This window comes from Mastigoproctus giganteus, chromosome 11, assembly GCF_048544385.1.
Source record: "Mastigoproctus giganteus isolate SK-2022 chromosome 11, ASM4854438v1, whole genome shotgun sequence".
Classification (NCBI taxonomy): Eukaryota; Metazoa; Arthropoda; class Arachnida; order Uropygi; family Thelyphonidae; genus Mastigoproctus; species Mastigoproctus giganteus.
The window spans coordinates 83,867,074-83,889,520 of NC_143585.1; the positions used below are offsets into that span (position 1 = coordinate 83,867,074).

The 22,447-nt window shown below is 35.9% G+C and overlaps 1 protein-coding gene across 1 annotated transcript in view; it reads left to right on the forward strand.

The window, feature by feature from the left end:
* LOC150078203 (uncharacterized) overlaps positions 1 to 22,045 on the forward strand; it is an 82,368-nt gene extending 60,323 nt beyond the window's left edge. Inside the window, exons 7-9 of the mRNA XM_090384489.1 lie at positions 847 to 967; positions 2,317 to 2,496; positions 21,948 to 22,045. Of these exons, the coding sequence (XP_090240615.1) occupies positions 847 to 967; positions 2,317 to 2,496; positions 21,948 to 22,045 (399 nt within the window). The remainder of the gene's footprint in view (positions 1 to 846; positions 968 to 2,316; positions 2,497 to 21,947) is intronic.
* The last annotated feature ends 402 nt before the right edge of the window (positions 22,046 to 22,447 follow it).

Below are 22,447 nucleotides of genomic sequence, written 5' to 3' on the forward strand. Positions count from 1 at the left end.
ATTAGCTTATTCTAGTGATTTGGGATTTCATTTTTCAATCAAATTAAGCTGGTATCTAATTATAAATTATTTTAATTATTTGGTACTGTACTATAATCTGCCATAAATAAATATTATTTACTCCTTTACACAAGTACAACATGCCAACATGATGCACACAATAAAGTAATTTTGCAGTTTCATGCTGTTGATGTAGCTGGTTGTAGTGGACCTAAACTGAGCATGACAGTAAGAATTATGACTGTATAACAGCTTTATAAATTTAATTTAATTTAATTTGTTTTTAATTTAAAAACTTTACTTATAATAACAATTTTTGGTAAGAATTTTTAAACCACCACTTTCTTATACTACAAACTGCCATTCAATGCAAAAATTCAGTTTTACTTTTACAGATTTATTTGCTCTTTTTTTCTTAGCTGCTTTGCAAATGTATTTAAATTTTCATACTGGCTGAATTCACTCCTGTGGAACCATAGTCTTCAATAAAGTAAGTGAAGGATTAAAGTGCGGTAAGGGGGAAAGAAATAGACAGAATCAGCTGATTTGAACATATAATTTAGCATTAAATGTAATATTTTTTTCTAAAAATAAATTTTTCATATAAATTTATAAATAAATTTTAACAATTCTTTTTTCTGCTCTATATATCAAAAAAATGTAGCATAAGAGTGTGTTTTAAGGAAGGAATTTGAAAACACTGGTTATTATCAAGCTAGAAAACTTGTACTATAGTTCACTGTCCTGAACTCACATAAACATCATTAGAAATACATGATTTTCATCACATTAATGATATTTTTATTAGTGAGTCTGGAATTGAAAATTCTTTTTTATTACATTTAGAATTGTTATATTGTATCAGCTGTTGAATGGATAGCATTTGTCTGCAATTACCGACAGGGTGGAAAGTCATGGAAAAATCAGCCAAATCCTCCATACTTTGTTAAACAAGTTATGAAACAAAGTAAGTAATCTAACTAAATAGAGAAAAATTAGTTTTATGCATGAATTATAAACTAACTGAACTTATATTGTATTTTTTTTTAATGCTACCAATATATTGTAACTTACAGTGTACTTAACAATAAACATAGTTTACTATTAATAAAAATTCATTGTAAATTCATGTAACAGTAGTGTCAATAGTTACGAGCATGCCCTCATTATTATTTTCTAATCCTGTCTTCTTTAAGTAGCCTCTAATTTTTGTATGACATATAAATTCTGATATTGATGACCGATTGTCTTTATACATACAAGTATTTTTCTTTCCATATGACTTATTGTGCAACAGCTGTCACACATAACCACATTGACATCATATCTTATATTACCAAGAATTACTTATTTTAACTTTACAAATATACATGATATATGCACAAACTAACTGTACTGGCAGGATAATACAAATTTTTTCTTGTTATGTAAGTAATATCAGTAAATGAAAACAAGCATTCAAAGCATTTAATATGTAATTTCAAACAAAAAATGCTGCATACCAACAGAAATTTAAGTTTCCTAATTCAGATAAAAAAATCTTCTTCCCTTATAATAGTTTCATAGTGTATTGATAATTTATAGAACACATTTCACTTTTCATTATCATTCTTTAGATTAAAATTTAAACAACCAGAGTGGCAAAAGATAGGCTCATAAGCTATTTTATATAACAAAAATTTCCAAGATAATTTAAATAGCAATTTTCAGTCCACATTCAGCATAAAAATATGTTTTTCTAGTTGCATATTTTTCATGCTAATCAAATTCATAATACTCTTCCATGTATACATGCTAAAATTTGTTTTATTTGAAATTTACTATGTTCATTTTTAAATGCATAATAAATTTAGCCTGCATAATATATAAAATAATATTTTTGTAAATAGCCATGAAAAGTAAAAAAGAAAACGGCATATGAAAGGAAAGTAAAACAAAAAGTGCAGTTTGTCACTGTTATTAATAAGCTTAATAATATCTCATAATAAACAAGTGGTTATTAGAATAAGAATTTCATGAGATGAAATAGTAAAGAGAGGAGGATAAATTTTATAGACACCCAGGAAAATTAGAAGTGAGACAAAAACAGAAAAGTATTTCATCAAAATTCGTTCTAAGTTGTATACAGATCTAATTCAGCCTATATTTATTGAGTCTTATGGTATATATTAAAACATAAATATAATGTAATCTATATTATACTATGTTCAAGAGTTCTGGTATATTATATTTTGTATAGTATATAAAATAATAATAGATATTCATTGATTTAACTTTTTTTTTGACACCTTTTCACAAAATATTTTATCTACTTAGATTTCAATACACCACCAGGTATATTTGTTATTATTGGTCTACATGGCTTACCGATTTGGCTCCATGTTATCAAACTGGATATTATCCCTTCCATGTTATCATATCCTCTTGCCAGTGTACAGTATACCATTTTGGGAATTCTCATAATGGGAAGAGGATTATGTTTTGCAGTAGAGGCAAGTAAATGTCATAACTATACTTGTTTTAGTTAAATGTTTAAACTAAAGTTTTTGTTATGTGTTTATAATGAATTTTAAAATGAATTTTTTATCATTGGCCTGGATTACATGTCAGCTTTAGGCACATTAGCATATATAAATAATGTGACTACTGTCTTCACCACATCCATCAATTTCTCTGTATAAAAAAAAAAAAAAAAAAAAAAGTAAACTGCAGCCATTATCAACCCACTGCAGGATGGAAGCCTCCTCAACAATTAATGTTGAGGGAAATGGACCATAATCTGCCACACTGGTCCAGTGCAGGTTGGCAGATCAACCGTATTTAGCAGTCAGGGGCTTGAACCCCGGTCTACTCAAGGAGCGTGTACTATTGCACTCCTGCTCCTGACCACTCGGCTACGGATGGATTTTTGTGACATTTTATATTTGGGGCTTTTAAAAAAAAAAAAAAATTCTCAAACCATTCCAAATTTCATTAAAATCTGACCAACAGAATTACAGCAATTATTATTTAATGTTTTTTTCCACCCTCATACAATAACTCAACTCCCAGGAAATGGATTTAAGAAATTTTATATTTTGGCATTTTAGAAAGATTTGTAGAACCATCCCAAATTTCATTAAAATCAGATACCCAACAGAAATTCAACAAATATTATTTCTTTGTCTGTTTGTCCAGGTGTAATATTGCCTTTGGCAAAAATTTGTGGAAATTTGCCTTTGGCCAGTGGGTGGTTGATTTCTGGAACAAACTTCCATCTGCTGTAGTGGAACTTGACAGCTTAAATAAATTTAAGACAACTAGACAATCTTTTGAAGTGAATGGATGGGAAAAGGGTTTTTTTTGTTTTTTTTTTTTTTGCTGATGCTATAAAAGCTTGCTTTCTTGCATCACGTCTCTACTAATGCTGATAACTCAAATTCCAGTGAATGGATTTTCATAAAATTTTACATTTGGGCCTTTTAGAAAGATCTGTAGAGACACCCCAAATTTTATTATACTTGGACCAATAGAAACCTATCAATTATTATTTATTTGTTTGACTGCCTAAACAGGGCCAGATTAAGGATGAAATAGTCCCCCAGCCATATTTAAATTTGAGGCCCTTTAATATATACATATATTTCACATACATATAAATACTACATAGGTTTTTATATTTATATTTTGAATAATAATTCCTTGATAAAAATGTAAAATAAGCGGTGAAAAATGTTTTGTTTTTTAACTTGAAAAATAATAATAAAAATTAAGTATGCTTTTATATTACATGTTTTCTTGGTTTATTATTATTATCAGAAATATTTATCACTACTTTAGAAAATATTTACACTGAAAATCAGGCCCCTCTTCGGGTGAGGCCTCCAGTTTGGCCATACTGTTAACGTGGCCCTGTGTCAAAATCTAATAAATCTCTCTCCCAGTGAATGAAATTTTATATTTTGCTCTTATTGAACAGTTTGTTAATCCTTCCCAAACAGAAATCGCTGTGTGAAAAAAAATCAAAAGAAAAGACCTGAACTGAATGAGGGATGGTTGGATGCTCCAGCACACACATTATTCTCTCTGTTCATCTGGAGAAAAAAAACAAATCTGCATTCGTGTATACACCCCCCACTTGCCAGACCTCTAGCCCTCTTGTGACTTTTATCTCTTTCCTAAACTTTTACCTAAACATTACTCAATTTCAGTTCACTGAAGACATTCAGAAAAAAAATCAACTGAAGTGTTAAAAGGGCTTACAGAAGCCTGACAGAAGATGACTTCCAGAAATGTTTCTATGCTTGGAAAAAACATATGGAACAGTGTATGCAAGCCCAAGGCAATTATTTTGAAGGTAAGGTACAAAATATTTCATTATATTTATTTTGCGCAACCGTCTTGTTATTTAATAGCCACACCTCATATACCCAAAATTGTCCTGTTTCCACATGACAACCCTTTTTATGTTTGAGAATTTATCCAGAAAAAAAAAATGCCTATTGGTCTCTGGGTAGGCAAACCTATTATAATAGTGTCGGTAGGTAGAGAGATATAAAATATTATTACTAATCTGGTGGTGTGCATTGTCTGAATATATTTTGAAATGACATTTTACTTGATGTGCAATCAATAAGTAAATTAATACATTCTGTTAATAATTTCAATAATGGAAAGGTAGGCACAGTCTAAAATAGGTTAACTACCATAAAATCAATTCAATGACAGAAAGAAAAAAAAAAAAAAGGTTTTTGCACTATTAGTGATAGTGTGCATTTTAAGTTAGAAAATGGAGGCAATTCAAACCAAGAAATAATAAAAATGCATCTCATGTGTGGACTGCTGAGTGTAATGCAAAGACCATTCAGAGAATAGACAGTGTCTTGGAGATAAGGATAATTCAAAAAGCAAGTTTCAGATGAGGGAAGACCAATCAATACCAGAACTGTTAGGTTGGAGTAGGTTTTGAATTACATGAAGGAAAATTCTGGTACCAGCACCAGAGGGCATGGGACATGCAACTATGTGGGAAATTTTATGGAAGCAACAGCTTTATCTGCATCACATTCAAAGATTACAAGGCCTTATTGAAGGTGATTTTCCGTTACAAGCTTTTTGTACTTTTTATCCACAACAGTTTACTCATAATCTTCTTTTGCTATACTCCATGTTGTTTCCTGAAGAGACTGGCTTCACAAGAAATAGCATTATCAATGTTGACAAAACTCATGACTGGGTGGACAAGAATTCACATGCCATCACCCAGTCCTCCTATTTTGCCTGGATGATTAACTGAAAAATCTTACTCCAGTTTTTAAAGAAGTCCATGAGAAGGCATGTTTAGGTGTGTGTTCAAGTACAAGGCAGTCATTTTAAGCACTTCATCTAAAGGTAAGTGCTTAAAAGTGGATAATCTTACCTTTCAAGGAGAATGCAGCAGCATAGAGCACTGAAAGTGAAGCGAGTCCAGCCCTCAACTGTTTCCACAGCATGAACTCAATGATCTGGTAAAAGATTTAAATTTACCAACAGAATCTGCAAAACTCTTTGGTTCTAGACTTAAGTCTAAAAATTTTCATGTACATGGGACTTTTTCTCATAGTACCGACACAGACAACAAGAACTAATCCCCTACTTGTCTGATATTAATGAATTAATGAACTATTTAGGAATTAGTTACAATCCCACACAATGGCAACTTTTTTATGACTCATCAAAGAGAGTTTTTAAGGTGTGTTGCTCCACAATAGAAATAAATATTGGTCAATTCTAGTAGTTCACTGCATTTGAAAGAAACATATGAGAACTTGGAAGTTTTTGGGAAACATTAAGTAGGAAGAATATGGTTGGTTGGTTGGTCTGTACTGACTTTAAAGTGACAGGCTTTACTTGTACAGCAATCTGACTACACTAAAACTCCTTACTTTTTGTGTGAGTGGGACAGTCGGGCAAGGAGTAAGCACTAGGATATCAGGGTCTGGCCAAAGAAGAACTGTTTTTACCTGGATTAAAATATATAGTTCATAAGAGGCTTGCATTTGATGAGTATGGGCTTGGCACACCTAAGGTCCTGAACTGGATATCATCATTCTTCTCTTTCTTGGTGATTCCTTTCTACTTTTACTCTTGTTCCTCTGTCTCTTAGGATAACACAATTTTTTTTTTTTTTTTTTTGTCTGGTGCAGCAAAAGCCTCAGGCTTCATTGCACCATATGGCTAAATATAATAATAATAATAATATACCACTGATAGATGGTTTATGAACTGTTTTTTGTCCATCCTTGCACATCAAACTGGGTTTGATGAAACAGTTTATGCAAGCGTTATCTCAGGAAGGTCCCTGCTTCAACTACCTTTATACTAAATTCCCACTTATCACCCAAAAGAAGCTAAAAAAATATATTTTTGTTGGTCCTCAAATTTGTGAGCTGATAAGGAATTTTTTTGAGGGAACTATGAATAAAAGAGAAAAAACAGGCATGGATAGCTTCAGGTCTGTTGTTGAGAACTTCTTAGAAAACAACAAGATTTAGGCCTAAATGGATGTCGGATGAACTAATTAGACATGTGACAGAGAAGAAAAATGCACGGGATACATATAAAATAACATGTGACACAGAAGCCTATGACAGATATAAGCTGGTCTGTAGCCAAGTTACAAAGGAGGCTAGGCAGGCGAAGGCAGATTACGAGAAATCTTTGGCAAAGGATGCAAAGAAAAACAGCAAAGAGTTCTTTACTTATGTAAACTCTAGATGGAAGGGGATGAATCACATTGGACCACTTGATATCGATGGTTCAACTGTTGATGATCCTGCTCAGGTAGCTAACAAACTAAATAAATATTCTGCATCGACATTCACACCTGAGGAGTTATTCAGGGAGGGGAATGCCAGAGGTGTATTCAACTCTGGATTCAACTCTGGCAGTAAGCTAGATAATCTTGTAATAACTGAAGATAAACATAAGAAAGGCACCTGGGGTGGATGGAATCTATCCAGTTATATTAAAGGAGGCGGCAAAGGAATTAAGCAAACCCTTAGCCATAATTATGAGAGCTTCCCTGGACTCAGGGGAAGTATCCATGGACTGGAGATGGACAAATGTAACCCCAATCCATAAAGGAAGATCAAAGAGAGAGAGGTAATTACAGACCTGTTAGTTTAACTTCTATTCCAGGGAAATTAATGGAGGCACTGCTTAAGGAAGCATTGCAGGATCATCTAGACAAGACTCCAGTTATAGCTCGGACACAGAATGGGTTTGTTAAGGGGAAGTCGTGTCTGACTAATTTGATTGGATACTATGATGTAGTCACAAAGGAACTGGATGCAAAGAATAACTTTGATATCATATATTTCAATCTTAGAAAAGCCTTTGATACTGTTACACATGGAAGACTGCTGCACAAATTGGAGCAGTGTGGCATTGGAGGCAAATTGCTGCTATGGATAAAGGGATGGTTGAGTGGGAGAAGACAGAGAGTGGTAATCAACAGAAACTGCTCTTCGTGGACTAATGTTATTAGTGAAGTCCCTCGGAGTTCAGTGTTAGGTCCATTGTTTTCTGTATTTATTAATGATATTGATGATGGTATATCAGGCTTAATGTCTAAGTTTGCAGATGATACAAAGGTTGGCAGGATTGTTAATGACACTAATGACAGTACACTGCTGCAACAGGAACTAGAAAAGTTGAGCAGATGGGCTGAGTGGTGGCAAATGAAGTTTAATATTGACAAATGTAAAGTACTACATATGGGAAGCAGTAATCTCAGAGTAATGTATCAACTCTGTGGTACCACAATGACAGTGGTAGAGAATGAAAAGGACCTGGGGGTAATTGTGCAGGTAGATATGAAGTTTTCTGAGCAGTGCAGACAGTCTGCAAGAGTAGGTCATGGTCTCTTGCCAATTATATACAGGAATTGTTCTAGCAGGGATAAGGAGGTGATTATCCCCTTGTATAAGGCAATGGTCAGGCCACATCTTGAGGACTATTACAGGTCTGGAAGCCTCAATTTAAGAAGGATGTAGAGCTGTTGGAATGAGTACAGAGAAGGGCAACAAGATTAGTGAATGGAACAAAGGGTTGCTCTTATGGAGAAAGGATTACGTTTTGCAAATTACAGTGTCTGGAGACTAGGTACCTGCGAGGTGATCTGACTGAGGTGTATAAAGCCTTGAATGGTTTGAGCATGCTCAATGCAGATGGAATTATTCCTCTTGCTCAGAATAATTGCCTGAGAGGGCATAAATTCAAATTGAGGAAAGATGGTTGTAGGATAGATATGTGGAAGTTTTCCTTTAGCCAGCGGGTGGTTGATTGTTGGAACAAACTTCCATCTGTCATTGTAGAAGTTGATAGCTTAAACAGATTCAAGGCAGAACTTGACAAACATTTGGAGCAAGTGGATGGGTGAAATAAAGGGTTTTTTTTTTTTTTTTTGGCTGATGCTATATAAGCTTACTTTCTTGCATCATGTGCATTTGCTAATGCTAACATGGATCCAGACTACAACAATATAGTTGGAAATATATTAGCATTAGCATTAGTAGAGGCATTTGATGCAAGAAAGCAAGCTTAGCTTATGCAGCATCAGCCAAAAAAAAAAAAAAAAAAAAAACCACTTCCACTTCACCCCTCTGTTCATTCAAAATACCTGTCCAGCTGAGCCTTAAACTTATTTAGGCTATCAACCTCCACTACAAGGGAAGGAAGTCTGTTCCACCAACCAACCACCCAGTGGCTAAAGGAAAATTTCTGCACGTCTATCCTACATCTGTCTTTCCTCAATTTGAATTTATGCCCTCTCAGGTGATTCTTCTGAGCTAGAGGAAGAATCCCATCAGCATTGAGCATGCTCAAACCATTCAAGGCTTTATACACCTCTATCAGATCACCTCGCTGGTGCCTAGTCTCCAGACACTGTAATTTGCAAAACTTAAGCCTTTCTTTGTAAGAGCACCCCTTTGTTCCATTCACTAATCTTGTTGCCCTTCTCTGTACTCGTTCCAGCAGCTCTACATCCTTCTTGAAATGAGGCCTCCAGACCTGTATACAGTACTCTAGGTGTGGCCTGACCTTTGCCTTATACAAGGGAATAATCACTTCCTTATCCCTGCTGGAAAAATTCCTGTATATCATTGACAATACTCCATGAGCTACTCTTGCAGCCCGTCTGCACTGCTCAGAGAACTTCATATCTGCCTGCACAACCACCCCCAAGTCCCTTTCATTCTCTACCACTGTCAGTGTAGTACCACAGAGTTGATACGTTGCTCTGGGGTTGCTGTTTCCCATGTGTAGCACTTTACATTTGTCAATGTTAAACTTCATTTGCCACCTCTCAGCCCATCTGCTCAACCTTTCCAGATCCTGTTGCAGTAGCATAGTGTCAGTAGTGTCCTTGACAACCCTGCCAACCTTTGTATTGTCTGCAAACTTGGACATTCAGCTTGATATACCATCATCAATATCATTTATAAATACAGAAAACAATAATGGACCCAACACTGAGCCCTGAGGGACTCCACTAATAACATTAGTCCACGATGAGCAGTGTCCATTGATTACCACTCTGTCTTCTCCCCCTCAACCATCCCTTTATCCATAGCAGCAAATTTGCCTCCAATGTCACACTGCTCCAATTTGTGTAGCAGTCTTCCATGTGCAACAGTATCAAAAGCCTTTCTAAGGTCCAAGTGTATAATATCAAAGCTATTCCCTGCATCCAGTTCTTTTGTGACTGCATCATAGTATCCAATCAAATTGGTCAGGCAAGACTTCCCCTTAACAAAACCATGCTGTGTCCGAGCTATAACTGAAGTCTTGTCTAAATGATCCTGCAGTGCTTCTTTAACCAGTGCCTCCATTAATTTTCCTGGAACAGAAATTAAGCTCACAGGTCTATAATTACTTGTGTCAGCCTTTGATCCTCCTTTGTGAATTGGGGTCACATTTGCACATTTCCAGTCTATGGGTACCTCCCCTGAGTCCAAGGAAGCTCTCATAATTATGGCTAAGGGTTTGCTTACTTCCTTTGCTGCCTCCTTTAATATAACTGGATAGATCCCATCCACCCCAGGTGCCTTTCTTGTGTTTATCTTCAACTGTTTCTCCTCCACTTTACTCCCAGTTATTTCAAGATTCTGTAGCTTACTACTAGAGTTGAATACACCTGTGGCATTCCCCTCGCTGAATAACTCCTCGTGTGTGAATGTCGATGCAAAATATTCATTTAGTTTGTTAGCTACCTGAGCAGGATCATCAACAGTTGACCCATCAATATCAAGTGGACCAATCTGATTCATCCCCTTCCTTCTAGAGTTTACATAAGTAAAGAACTCTTTGCTGTTTTTCTTTGCATCCCTTGCCAAGGATTTCTCGTAATCTGCCTTCGCCTGCCTAACCTCCTTTGTAACTTGGTTGCATATCAACTTGTATATATCATAGGCTTCTGTGTCATGTGTTAATTTGTAAGTATCCCATGCATTTTTCTTCTCTGCCATATGCCTCATTAGTTCATCTGACATCCATTTTGGCCTAAACCTTGAACAATATTTCTTAGTTGGTATGTAAAGCCTAGTAGCTTCCAAGATAAGTTCTTTGAATGCTTCCCATTTTGAATTTGCTGTTGGTAACATCATCAGTTGGTCCCACTGTATAAAATTTAAATACTGTCTCAGTCCATCGTAGTCGCCTTTACGGAAGCAATAACCCTTCCCTTTACCCCTGATGGTAGTTACCTCTTTGAGTAAATCCCACTTCAGCACACTGTGATCACTGCCACCTAGTGGTTCCTTTATCTGCAGATTCGTAATGCATGAAGAATCACTACTGATAATCAAATCCAGAGTATTACTCCCTCTAGTTGCCTCCCGAACATGCTGATGCAGAAAACAATCATCCAATAAATCCACAAAAGCCTTGCTAGTGTGTGAGTGACCAACCCACAAATTCCAGTCAATATCTGGGAAATTAAAATCCCCCATTATAAGACTCTCTGATTTACTGGCCCACTCTATTTCCCTGTACAGTTTCTTATTATACTCATCAGAGTCATTAGGCCTATAGCACACTCCTACTCTCAATTTTAATCTCCCAATGCTTATGTCACACCAAACTGACTCCACACTGCACTGTCCAGTGATGTCGACTGGCTTCACTTCCTTGGTTTTTATGTGTTTCTTAACTAATAGCATAACTCCTCCCCCCTTCCTATCCTGTCTATCCTTTCTGTAGACGTTGTACTCCCCAAATTGCAGTTCTGCATCCCTTATATCTGTGTGACACCACGTCTCTGATATCCCAACAATATCTGCCTTTGATGTTTTGAGCAATACCTCAAATTCATCAAATTTATTTACTAAACTCCTAGCATTGGTGTACATGCAAGTATACCTGCACCTGTTTCTATTCTTAGCTACCCTAACACAACCCGTGTATTTACTTGTACTTGCAGAGGTGAAAGAATCTCTTTCACCTCTGCCAGTGGCTACTGTCAATCTATTGGTAGTATCTTTGCAGCTAGCATATTTGCAAACTTCAGGACACTGGGCTGCAACATGAGTGTCAAGGTACATTTTTTACATTCCCACATTGACTACTTCCCAGAAAATCTAAGAAGTGTTAGTGAAGAACAGAGTAAGAGGTTTCACCAGGACATTAAAGACATGGAGATGAGGTACAAGAGGAAGTGCAATGTCAATATGATGGCTGACTATTGCTAGATGCTGAAGTGAGACTAAAGTAGAAGGATCTACAAGATAATCAACGAAATGAAAATTTTTAAAAACTGATCACATATCAGTTTTCAAAATGATAGGCAAGAGGTTAGTGGACTTTTTACTAGTGTTTTCAACATGTATTTAAATTAAAAAATCTAGTAAAAGTAGGATTTTGTTATAATTTCAGTGTACAAATTCTGCCCAAATTAATAAAAATTTGTGAAAAATCAAATTTTTCTTTCATGATTTTTGAAGAAACCTGACATGATGGAATTAAATGGAGGTCATTTTTTAAATCAGCATTAGAAAATTATTCAGAAACACCAGTGAATTTTTTTGAAAATGCAGAGTAATGTTATCAGCAGTGATTCTTCTTTTTTAAGAATCTGCAGATTAAAGACCCACTAGATGGCAGTTATGTATTGATGTGGGATTTACTTAAAGATATAACTACTGTGAAGAGCAAAGGAAAGGGTTTTTTCTTTCATAAAGGTGACTATGGCAGTCTCAGACAGTTTTCAAATTCTATGCAATAGAACCATCTGATGAGTTACCAATAGCAAATTCTAAATGGGAAGTATTCAAAGTTGTTATCATAGAAGCTGCTAAGCTTTTTAGACCATCTAAGAGATACAGTTCAAGGCACAGACCTAAATAGATACCAGAAAAACTGATGAGACTTGTGGCAGCAAAAAAAAGTGCATGGGATGTATATCAATTATCAGATGATACAGATGCCTTCAGTATATGTGAACTGGTCTGCCGTCGGGGGGAAGCTGGGGCAGATTGCAGGGGTCACTGGAAGGGAATGTAATGAGGTGTGCTGCATACTTTGTTGCTTGTGTGGATGGTGGAGGGAAGAGGTTGAATTGTATTGGTCCCCTGGATGTGTGTGGATTGGCTGTTCATGGTGCTGCTGGACTGAGTGGATACTTTGCATCTGTATTTGCACATGAGGGGTTGTTTAGGGATGGAGATGCCATAAGTGAGTCAGGCTCTGGTGGGGAGCTGAGCAATTTTGTGATGGCTGAGTGGAGGGTGAAGGAGAGGTTGTTGAGGCTGGATGTGGAGCAGACACCTGAGGTGGATGGGAAGATCTACCACTTTATATTGAAGGATGCAGTGGGAAAGACAGGCTGCTGTGGCCATGAATGTGGGTGCATCTCTAGATTCAGGGGGGGGGATCCCTATGGTGTGAAGGTGTGCAGGGGCAATTGGGGAAGGCATGAGTGGTTGCATACTGGTGGCCTCAGTTCTATTCCAAAGAACATGAGTCGCTGGTTGGGGAGGTAATATGGGGCATATGACCCCCCCCCAACAAATGCATACTTTGACAGGTATGCATTTGTTGGGGGGGTCAGTCTTTTCTGGACAATCTGATTGGATAGTGTGACATGGTGGCAGGGGGACTTAATACAAAGTTTTTTTGGCTTCATGTACAGATTTCAGAAAAGCTTTTGATACTGTTGCTCATAAGGGGCTGCTATGTGGGTTGAAGTAGTGTGGCTTGGGCAAGTTGCTGCTATGAATAAAGGGATGACTGAATGGAAGAAGACAGAGTGGTTATCAATGGACACTACTCTTCTTGGACCAATGTGATTAACAGTCTCCCAGAGTTCACTGCTGGACCCATTGTTATTTTATATTTATTAATAATATTGATGAAGACATATCAAGGCTTAATGTCTTAAGTTTACAGATGATACAAAGGTTGGCAGGGTAGTTAATCACAGTAATGAGGCTATGCTACTGCAATGAGATCTAGACAAATTAGGCAGATGGGTTTTGAAGCTTTTGGGATGGAGATGCCATAAGTGAGGTTTAATATTGAAAAATGCAGAAAAAAACTTCATATGGGGAGCAGCAATCCCAGATTAATGTATCAGCTGTGTGATACCACACTCAGGGCAGTAAAGAATGAAAACGACCTAGGGTTAATTGTGCAGTCAGATACGAAGTCCTCGGGGCAGTGCAGACAGGCTGCCAGGACAGCTCATTGAGTTTTTTTTTTTTTTTTTCAATGATATACAAGAATTTTGCCAGCAGGTATAGAGAGGTGATTATCCCTTTGTATAAGGCAATGGTTAGGCTACATTTTGAATGCTGCAGGTCTGAAAGCCTTATTTTTGGAGGGGTTTGGATCTGTCAGAATGGGTGCTGAGAAGAGCAACAAGATTGATGAGGGAAGAAAGAGGGGATACCCATATCAGAAAAGGCTTCAGTTTTACAAATTGCAGCATCTAGAGATAAGACACCTGAAAGGAAATCTGATTGTGGTAATTAAGACCTTGAATAGATTGAGCAAGCACCATGCTGATGAAATCCTTCCTCCGTCATATGAAGGATTTCACATAACGAGGCCTAAATTCAGATTGAGGAAGGATGGTTGCAGGTTGAATGTGAAGGAATTTTCTTTCAGCCAGATAGTAGTTGAGCCCATCTGGTGTTTTGGAGTTTATTCCAACTGGAATAAATTCAAGGAAGAACTGGATAAACTACTAGGTGGGATAGATAGGCGAATGTGAAGTGTTGGCTTTTTTTTTTTTTTTTTTTTTTTGCTGATGCTGTATAAGCTTGCTTTCTTGTCTTAATAAATATTAATATTTATTAAATTTTTTTAAAGATTAATATTTATTAATAATATTGTCTTAATATTAATATTATATTTTTCACTTCACTATAACTGCTAACTGACAGTGTGTTCACATGTGAAAAGTGCTAAAAAAAAATAAATAATCAGTTTCTTGGTCACTTGTTTAAGGTCGTTAGTGATGTAAATGATACTATCTACAGTAGGCTAACATCTCAGAAATAACTGTCATCCATGTTTCATCTGTAAAATTCCAGTGAATTTAATTTTTAGTATCTTATTCTGATCTTCCTTCACAACTAACACACAGCATTTATAATCACTATTCTTTCACACCGCAAGAAAAAAGGTTAAATCCCTTCAGTGTAGATGGAAGTTTTCACATATTGCTCAGTTAGTTGACTTTGGGTAAGGATTGCTCAAGTTTTCCAAACAGCAAACAGGCTAGCCAACATGGAATACGTGCAATTTTTAATCAGAATATACTGATGACTTATGGCCTTATTTCCCTTGCTGCAAATACTAATCAAAAAAATAAAACATAATCAGATCAAACATTTCCTTTCTCTATCATTTTCATTTTGTTATTCATATAAATAATATAATTCTATAAAAAATATACAACTCTGAATATTAATTCTATATGAATTTACTAACTCAAAGTCTGGCTGCAAATATTCAGCTATGCAAATGTTTCCGAATTAAGATGCTAATTAAAATATTTGAAATCTTACAGTTATGGTCTATTGGATTCCATATTTCACAACTGTTAAAAGAAGAAGAAAAAGATCCAAAATACACTTAAAAATTGTTAGCTGTGCTTATTAAAAAAACAAAAAAATTATGAATAATTTTTTTAAAAAATTGCAACTAATAAAGGAGCTTTCATAAACAAGACTTAGCTATCTTAAACTTTTGATTGGATATACTTAAAATTCACAAGGGCACACCATTTAATATTAGTAGAATGGTTGTAATAGTACTGCTTGAAAGCTTAAATAGAAGAATAGGAAATAACAGTTACATCTACAGACATGTTAGGAAAATTTGGAGAAAAGGATAATTACAATATACTAGAATTTTGTATAAGCTATATTTAAAATTAAATTTCAATTTAAATTTTATATTTATATTTAAAAACACTGTAATTAAAGCATAAAGATGTCACAAGTTTAATGAGATTAAACAACACTGCACTCCATGTTAATTTTAAAAGCAAAAAATTAAGTTTAATGAAACAAGCTGGAAAAAAAACTTTACAGAGAAAACATTCTAATAACTCAACCAACCCCAGGGGCTCACATCTAGTGAGTATGAGCTTGGCACACCCAGGGTCCTGAGCTGGATATCATCATTCTTCTCTTTCTTGGTGATTCCTTTATACTTCTTATTCTCTCTCTCTCTCTCTCTCTCTCTCTCTCAGGGTAACTTGGGAATTTTTTTTTTTTTTTTTTGGCTGGTGCAGCATAAACCTTAGGCTTCATTGCACCATATGGCTAATAATAATAATAATTCAAAGCCAATTTCGACATTTCAAAATCCTTGTGGATATCATTTACAAGTTTGAAGTACAGAGCTGCCTGCCCATTATCAGCGTCCACATGGTATCAATCCCACATGTCTGCAGCTCTTTCATCTAAAAATCAAAGTATTCATTCCATACTTCTAAAATATCTTTCTCTTTCCCTTAATAAAAATGCCAAATGCTGGAGCAAAAATGGTGTGATGGTTGTTATATCACATTCAGAGGTTATTTTCTGAAGGCAAAGTTCCAAGAGACTGAAGCATGGCATTAATTGTACCAATATATAAAAAGGGAAATAACACTGAATGTGTAAATTACAGGGTCATCTCACTCCTCCTTAAGAGTGCCAAATTTGTCTGTTATTTGGTTTTTAGGAGCATTAGCAACTAAGGCCATATTGCTCAGGGAATATGCGGTGGTCATTCCCTGACCTTTCCGCATCCTCCGTATTCGGTGGTGATGGGCTCGAACCCCAGTCTAATCAAGAAGCATTTGCGACGCACTGCTGCTCCTTCCCACCTGGCTACGGAGAAGAGTGCCAAGTAAAATCTCTGCAGTTACCTCAGAGAAGAGGACAAAAGGGGCAAAATTGGTGTTGAAATGTAACACTAGAGAAGGACAATCAGATTTTAGGCCAACAATCATATATTTTAGGCCAAACAGGGGATTCCAACAAATATTTGCATTGAGACAAATTATAGAGAGTCATAAAAATATATCATAAAACTTTTATTTAAGATGAGTTCTTCATGAAAAAGCATATAACAAAGTACAAAGAAATCTACTCTTTTAAATTTTAGAAAACTGGATCAAGGACCTATTATGGGATAAAAATTTTATATAAAAATGGTAAATCTGCAGTGAAAACTAGAGGCATTGGAAAATAGTTTAGCATTAAACTTTGAGTAAAACAGGATTGCACCTTATTACCACTTTTTATAATTTTTACGAATCATTTAACTTTATTGGGCTGAGAGCTGTGTAAAAAAAAATAAAAGAACTGATCAAAAATTAAATATTTAAAACTCTTAACCCTGTGCACTTCACTTGAGGTTAAGAGTTTTAATCTCAAGCCAGATGTACAGGGTCACAGATGCCCAGCACGATTTCAGTAACGTGTACTTTTGTCAACTAAGCCCACATAAGTGAAACTCCCAATGGCTGTCAACAGAAGTGCTTTCTTTCAGTTCACTACTGAAAATTCTGGAAATCTGTTATTTATTGAGAAAACAGAAAAAATACACAATTAAGGTAAGCCTAATTAGATACATGTATCAAATCGCATCTCTTGCATTAATTACACTAGTTTACAAATTTAATTTTGTTCACTGGGATTGGAATTTCAATAGGTCTTACTGCCGAAATATGTTGCTGTGATTTCAAATATGACTTAGATTTTTTTTTATCACATCCAGATACATCACAATTTAAGAAATAAAAAAAGTATTGTTTTTTACGAAAGTATATAACTTTATTGTATTTAGCAATGACAAATTGATAGGATTACATTTTCATATATCAAAAATACATAAATACTAACAAGTATTAATCAAAATTCTGAAACTTTCATTAATCAGACCTTCGTCTCTTTGTTTGAAAAGAACGTTTAATCGTGTTTCTTTTATGTACAGTGCCAGGTTTCTCTCTTTTTAAACACCAGCAGTAGTCAGCCATCATGCTTGTATTCCACCTTCCCTGGTACCTCTGCTCCATTTTCTTTATGTCCTGATGGAATCTCTCCCCTTGTCCTTTGCTCACTGTGCAAGATTTTCGGGGGGAAAAATCAAGATGGGCATGCAAAAAGTGAATTTTGATGTTCATATTGCAACCTAAATTGCGAAACTTTTCGAGCATATTTTGAACAATTTTCTCATAATCCTGTGATTTATGATTTCCTAGAAAGTTTTCCATTACTCTTTTAAAAGCAATCCAGGCTTCCCTTTCAATGTCAATCATAGTAGTTTCAAACTCGCCGTTTAAAACTAATTTTCTAATTTGGGGACCAATGAAGATACCCTCCTTAAGTTTTGCATTAGATAAACCGGGAAATTTACTGCAAAGGCACTTAAAGCAGATGCCATCCTTATTCAATGTTTTAACAAATTGCTTCATTATGCCTAACTTGATATGCAGGGAAGGTAAAAGTATTTTATCTGGCTTCACCAAACTTTCGTGCACAATATTTTTTGACCCTGGTGTAAGATTGTGCCTCTGAGGCCATTGCTTCTTTGTCCAATGCAGCGCTTTCGCTCTGCTATCATATTCACAAATAAAGCGTGGCATTTTAGTGTACCCACCCTGTTGCCCCAACAACATACATAACACTTCTAAGTCTCCACATAATTGCCATTCATGATCTTGATATTTAATTTTCTCCAGAAGCAACTTTAGATTGTCATAAGTTTCTTTTAAGTAGACTGAATGAGCAACTGGCACAGATGTGTACTTATCTCCATTATACAAGAGAATACCTTTTAAACTAGTCTTAGGTGTCTATAAATAGCCTCCATTCACTAGGAACATATGATGCTAAGCTCTAAGGAACTTATTAAACCAGCGATATCACTGGAATATACGAGAGGACCTGCAATATACAAGAGGAACAAAACAACCACATATGTAACAAATGTTGGGACTGTTTATACGCTTTCTGGTTGCCATACTAAAAGAAAACTAACACACAATGAGAGCTCACGACGGTTTTTACAGGACTGTGACCACATAAGGGATTTGCTACTTATATAGGGTCTGTGGTTGAGTGGACTGTACAAACAAGTGAGTGCATGCTCAGACAAGTTTAACCTGTAACTACACACAGGAGTCTCTCAGACTCCACTCAAAATATAAAATTCTGGGAATGATAGATGGGCCGGAAGAGTGGGGTGGGGGCGTTGTCTACCTACCTGGGTCAAGGTCGGCTACCTTGCAGTGTGTGTAGTTACAGGTTAAACATGCACAATCGGTTGTATATGAGGGCAAATATTTGATAAGACTTACCGGGAGAACCCTCTGTGGGCGGAAGGCCGATGTGATTTTGGCCATAAACACTAGTATGAGGCCACTACAAGTTTTCCCCGGTGGGAATTTTCGACCCAGTCCGCCTCTGCCAGTTCCCCCATATTTTAGAAGAATGGCAAAAACATTGGAGTAACTGCATTTCATAAAATGGGAACTACTTTGAAAAGGACCATCAAATATGGATGTTAATAAAGGTATGTTGTAAAAAAAAAAAAAAAAAAAATATATATATATATATAATCATCAAGAATAATGCAATAGAAGTTATATGCTATAGGGGAGAAGAAAATTAAGATTTAGATTAGATAAGATTAGATAAGACTGAATTACAATAACATGAATTATGGATCAGGGCCACTGCTCTCGCAAAAGTACCCTACAGCCATAATGTACATATAAAATAGTATTAGTATAAAATAGAGTAAGTAGATGTTTATGCATAGAAATAAATTAATGAAAATACGGTGTACCCTGGAAACGATATACGTTGTGAACGATGGGGGGGAGAGAAAGGAACAGGGAAAAAATAATTGTAACGATTGAAAAGTAAACCAAATGAATTTTTGAAGAAACGACCAAGATGGAAATAGCATTGCAGAGTCTTTCATAATTTTTGTCTTCATCAGAGGTCATCCACCAAAATCATGAAAAAGACAGCAATGCTCTTACTTCTGTTTCCGACATGCTCTGTATGTCAAAGTACACGTGGTCAAAAGTCCTTTGACATACAGAGCATGTCGGAAACAGAAGTAAAAGCATTGCTGTCTTTTTCATGATTTTGGTGGATGACCTCTGAAGAAGACACAAAAATTATGAAAGACTCTGCAATGCTATTTCCATCTTGGTCGTTTCTTCAAAAATTCATTTGGTTTACTTTTCAATCGTTACAATTATTTTTTCCGGTTCCTTTCTTCCCCCCTTCGTTCACAACGTATATCGCTCCCAGGGTACACCGTATTTTTATTAGTTTATTTCTATGCATAAACATCTACTTACTCTATTTTATACTAATAATATTTTATATATATATAATCATTCTTTATTAAACAGCCCTCGTACAATAGCAAAGGATGAGCTTTATTCCTCCTATGACAGATAAAAGTTTCAATTAAAGAACAAAATCAGCATTTATTATAATACCGGTGAATGCCCTAACACTACACCTGAAAGTAACCTGTAAGAAGCAGGTTCATAGTGAAGGTCACTTTGAACTCACCTTCAATAAAACTGGATGCTTGAATGTCTGACAAGTACTTATGTAAACGAAGAGAAAAGTTAGAGAACGTATATTGAGTTCAATGATGTTTCTTGTTTTGTTTCCCACGATTAAATCTAATGATGAACGTTCAGTATCCCTAAAGCTAGTTTGCACAAAATTACCCTTTTATTATATTCGGGAAACTGCTATTGTTTATATTACCTTTTGAAGATGGACGTACTCTAATGTGCCATCTTTCGCTTTTTGCTTTCCAGGCGATTTAGAGTCTGATTTTTTTTTATTTGGGATAATTATATTTAATATCTATGTTACATTAATGTTCGCTGATTAAAGATACATATATGTAATTCAGTTTTATTCAAAACAAATGGAAATTGGAATATTCGTTATTAGACAATCTGAAATCACGATAGTATTACAGTACTGTTTGTTTAGAAACTACGGATTTTTAGTTCAAACGCAGTTTTGCGACAGCATTTGGCTACAACCAAAGCCACGAGATGTTAGTACGTGTATCTATATTGTATTCTCCAGCTCTAATATTATTTTTATTAATAATATCATTTTATTTCCACATCAGTGGGCACCCATAGAACAGCCTGGTTCGGCATGATGCAAATTCCAGTTGATTACATTCATTGGAATTGCAAGAGATCAAAACAGATTGAAAATACACAATAAAGTAAAAATCAATACATAAAACAATAAAATAAATAAATAACAAACAATAAAAAACACAACGGTGAATTCAGGAAAGCCTTTGCAGGGAATTCTTTTCACATAGTGCTTATTTTGTTCGTGTTTATAGAGTTCTTTCATTATGTTCTGTCTAGAGCGCTTCGAGCTGCAAAAAGATGAGGCATCAATTCCCAGGCAGTTATACATTCCGAACGTATTTGCCGGGAACGCTGACCTAAGGTATTGCACATTTTGCAGACAAGATTGTAGACATGGTGTTGAACTGCACCGGGTTCGTTGTGAGGTCCGAGTGTTTGCAGAAACATCACAGATGTCAGCCGAATCCATTTGGCCGCACAGATGTTGTGCAGGGTTTCATGCCCAGGTTTGCATAGAGCATGCTCCTAGAGATGGTGAAAGGGTAGCCCTTCTCCCTGTTTAGCCATCTCAGGAGCCAATATTCAACCCCCAGAAATCTCTTTAGTTGAGTAGAGGAAGCTCCTGACCAGAGTAGCGAAGCGTAGAGCGGTACAGGTATTAAATTTCTTCGGACGTATTCCAAAAGAAACTCTCGAGGACTAAGACCGACCAGTTCCTGCCGGATTGCCTAGTACGCTGCTAGCGTTTTCAGCCTGGCCATCCTGAGGTGGTCTTTGAAAGTAAGCCCATCATCCCACTTCAACCCCAAATCCGTGTGGGAGTGAACCTTTTTAATGGCGGTCCCATTTATTGTGAACATAATTTCATTAATAGTTCTCCTTTTTTTGTGAAAGTCATCTGAGCTTTCTGAGGATTGAGTTTAAGTCCCAGACGTCCTAGATAATCCTGGAGTTCAAAAAGTACTACCTGATTTTCATAGGCTACTGCCTCAGCTTTTGCGGGATCATCGGATGTGACCAGCATCTTAAGATCATCAGCGTATGAAATGAAGTTTGGGTGCTTCGCAAGGAAGAGCTCTAGTGCTGCGGCAAAAAAACATAATGAAAGAACTCCCCTTTGTGGGATGCCGACAGAGGTCATGGTGGTCCTCTCCAATCTATGATCATATTTAATAAAGATTTGCCTGTTGATGAGGAGTTGATGGAGGATAGCTTGAAGATTACTTTCGATTATGAAATAATGCTTCAAAATTTAAACTAGCTCTGTTGTGCTGAGTGTGTCAAAAGCTGCTTGTATGTCTAGGAATAAGATTTCAAGTTATTTCTTAAGAGTTAAGGACTTTTTGGATTGCCCAGCTAGTCATTAAGAGAGTTGAAAGCGTAGACCTCCTAGGAAAACAGTATGAAGATGCTGTGGACGCCCACTGAAGTAGTGATCGACTAAGGTGAACTGTATCGTTTTCAGACACTTTTAGTAGTCCACAGGAAATAGAGATTGCGCTGTAGTCTCTGGGATCTTTTGGTTTATTAGTTTTTGAGATTGGTAAAGCATGGTAGACATTCCATATTGTCGGTGTGATACCAGTCTCGAGTATATGGTTGAAGAGGTGATGTAACAGGTCAATCACATAGAAACTGCATATTTTGACAATAAACACTAATATAAGTTTATTACATCAACTTCCATCACTGGATATTAGTGTTTATTATCAACTTCCATCTGTCGTTGTGGAAGTTGATGGCTTAAATAAATTCAAGGAGGAACTAGACACACGTTTAGAGGGAATGGATGGGTGAAATGCTTGCTTTTTTTTTTTTTTTTTTTTTTTT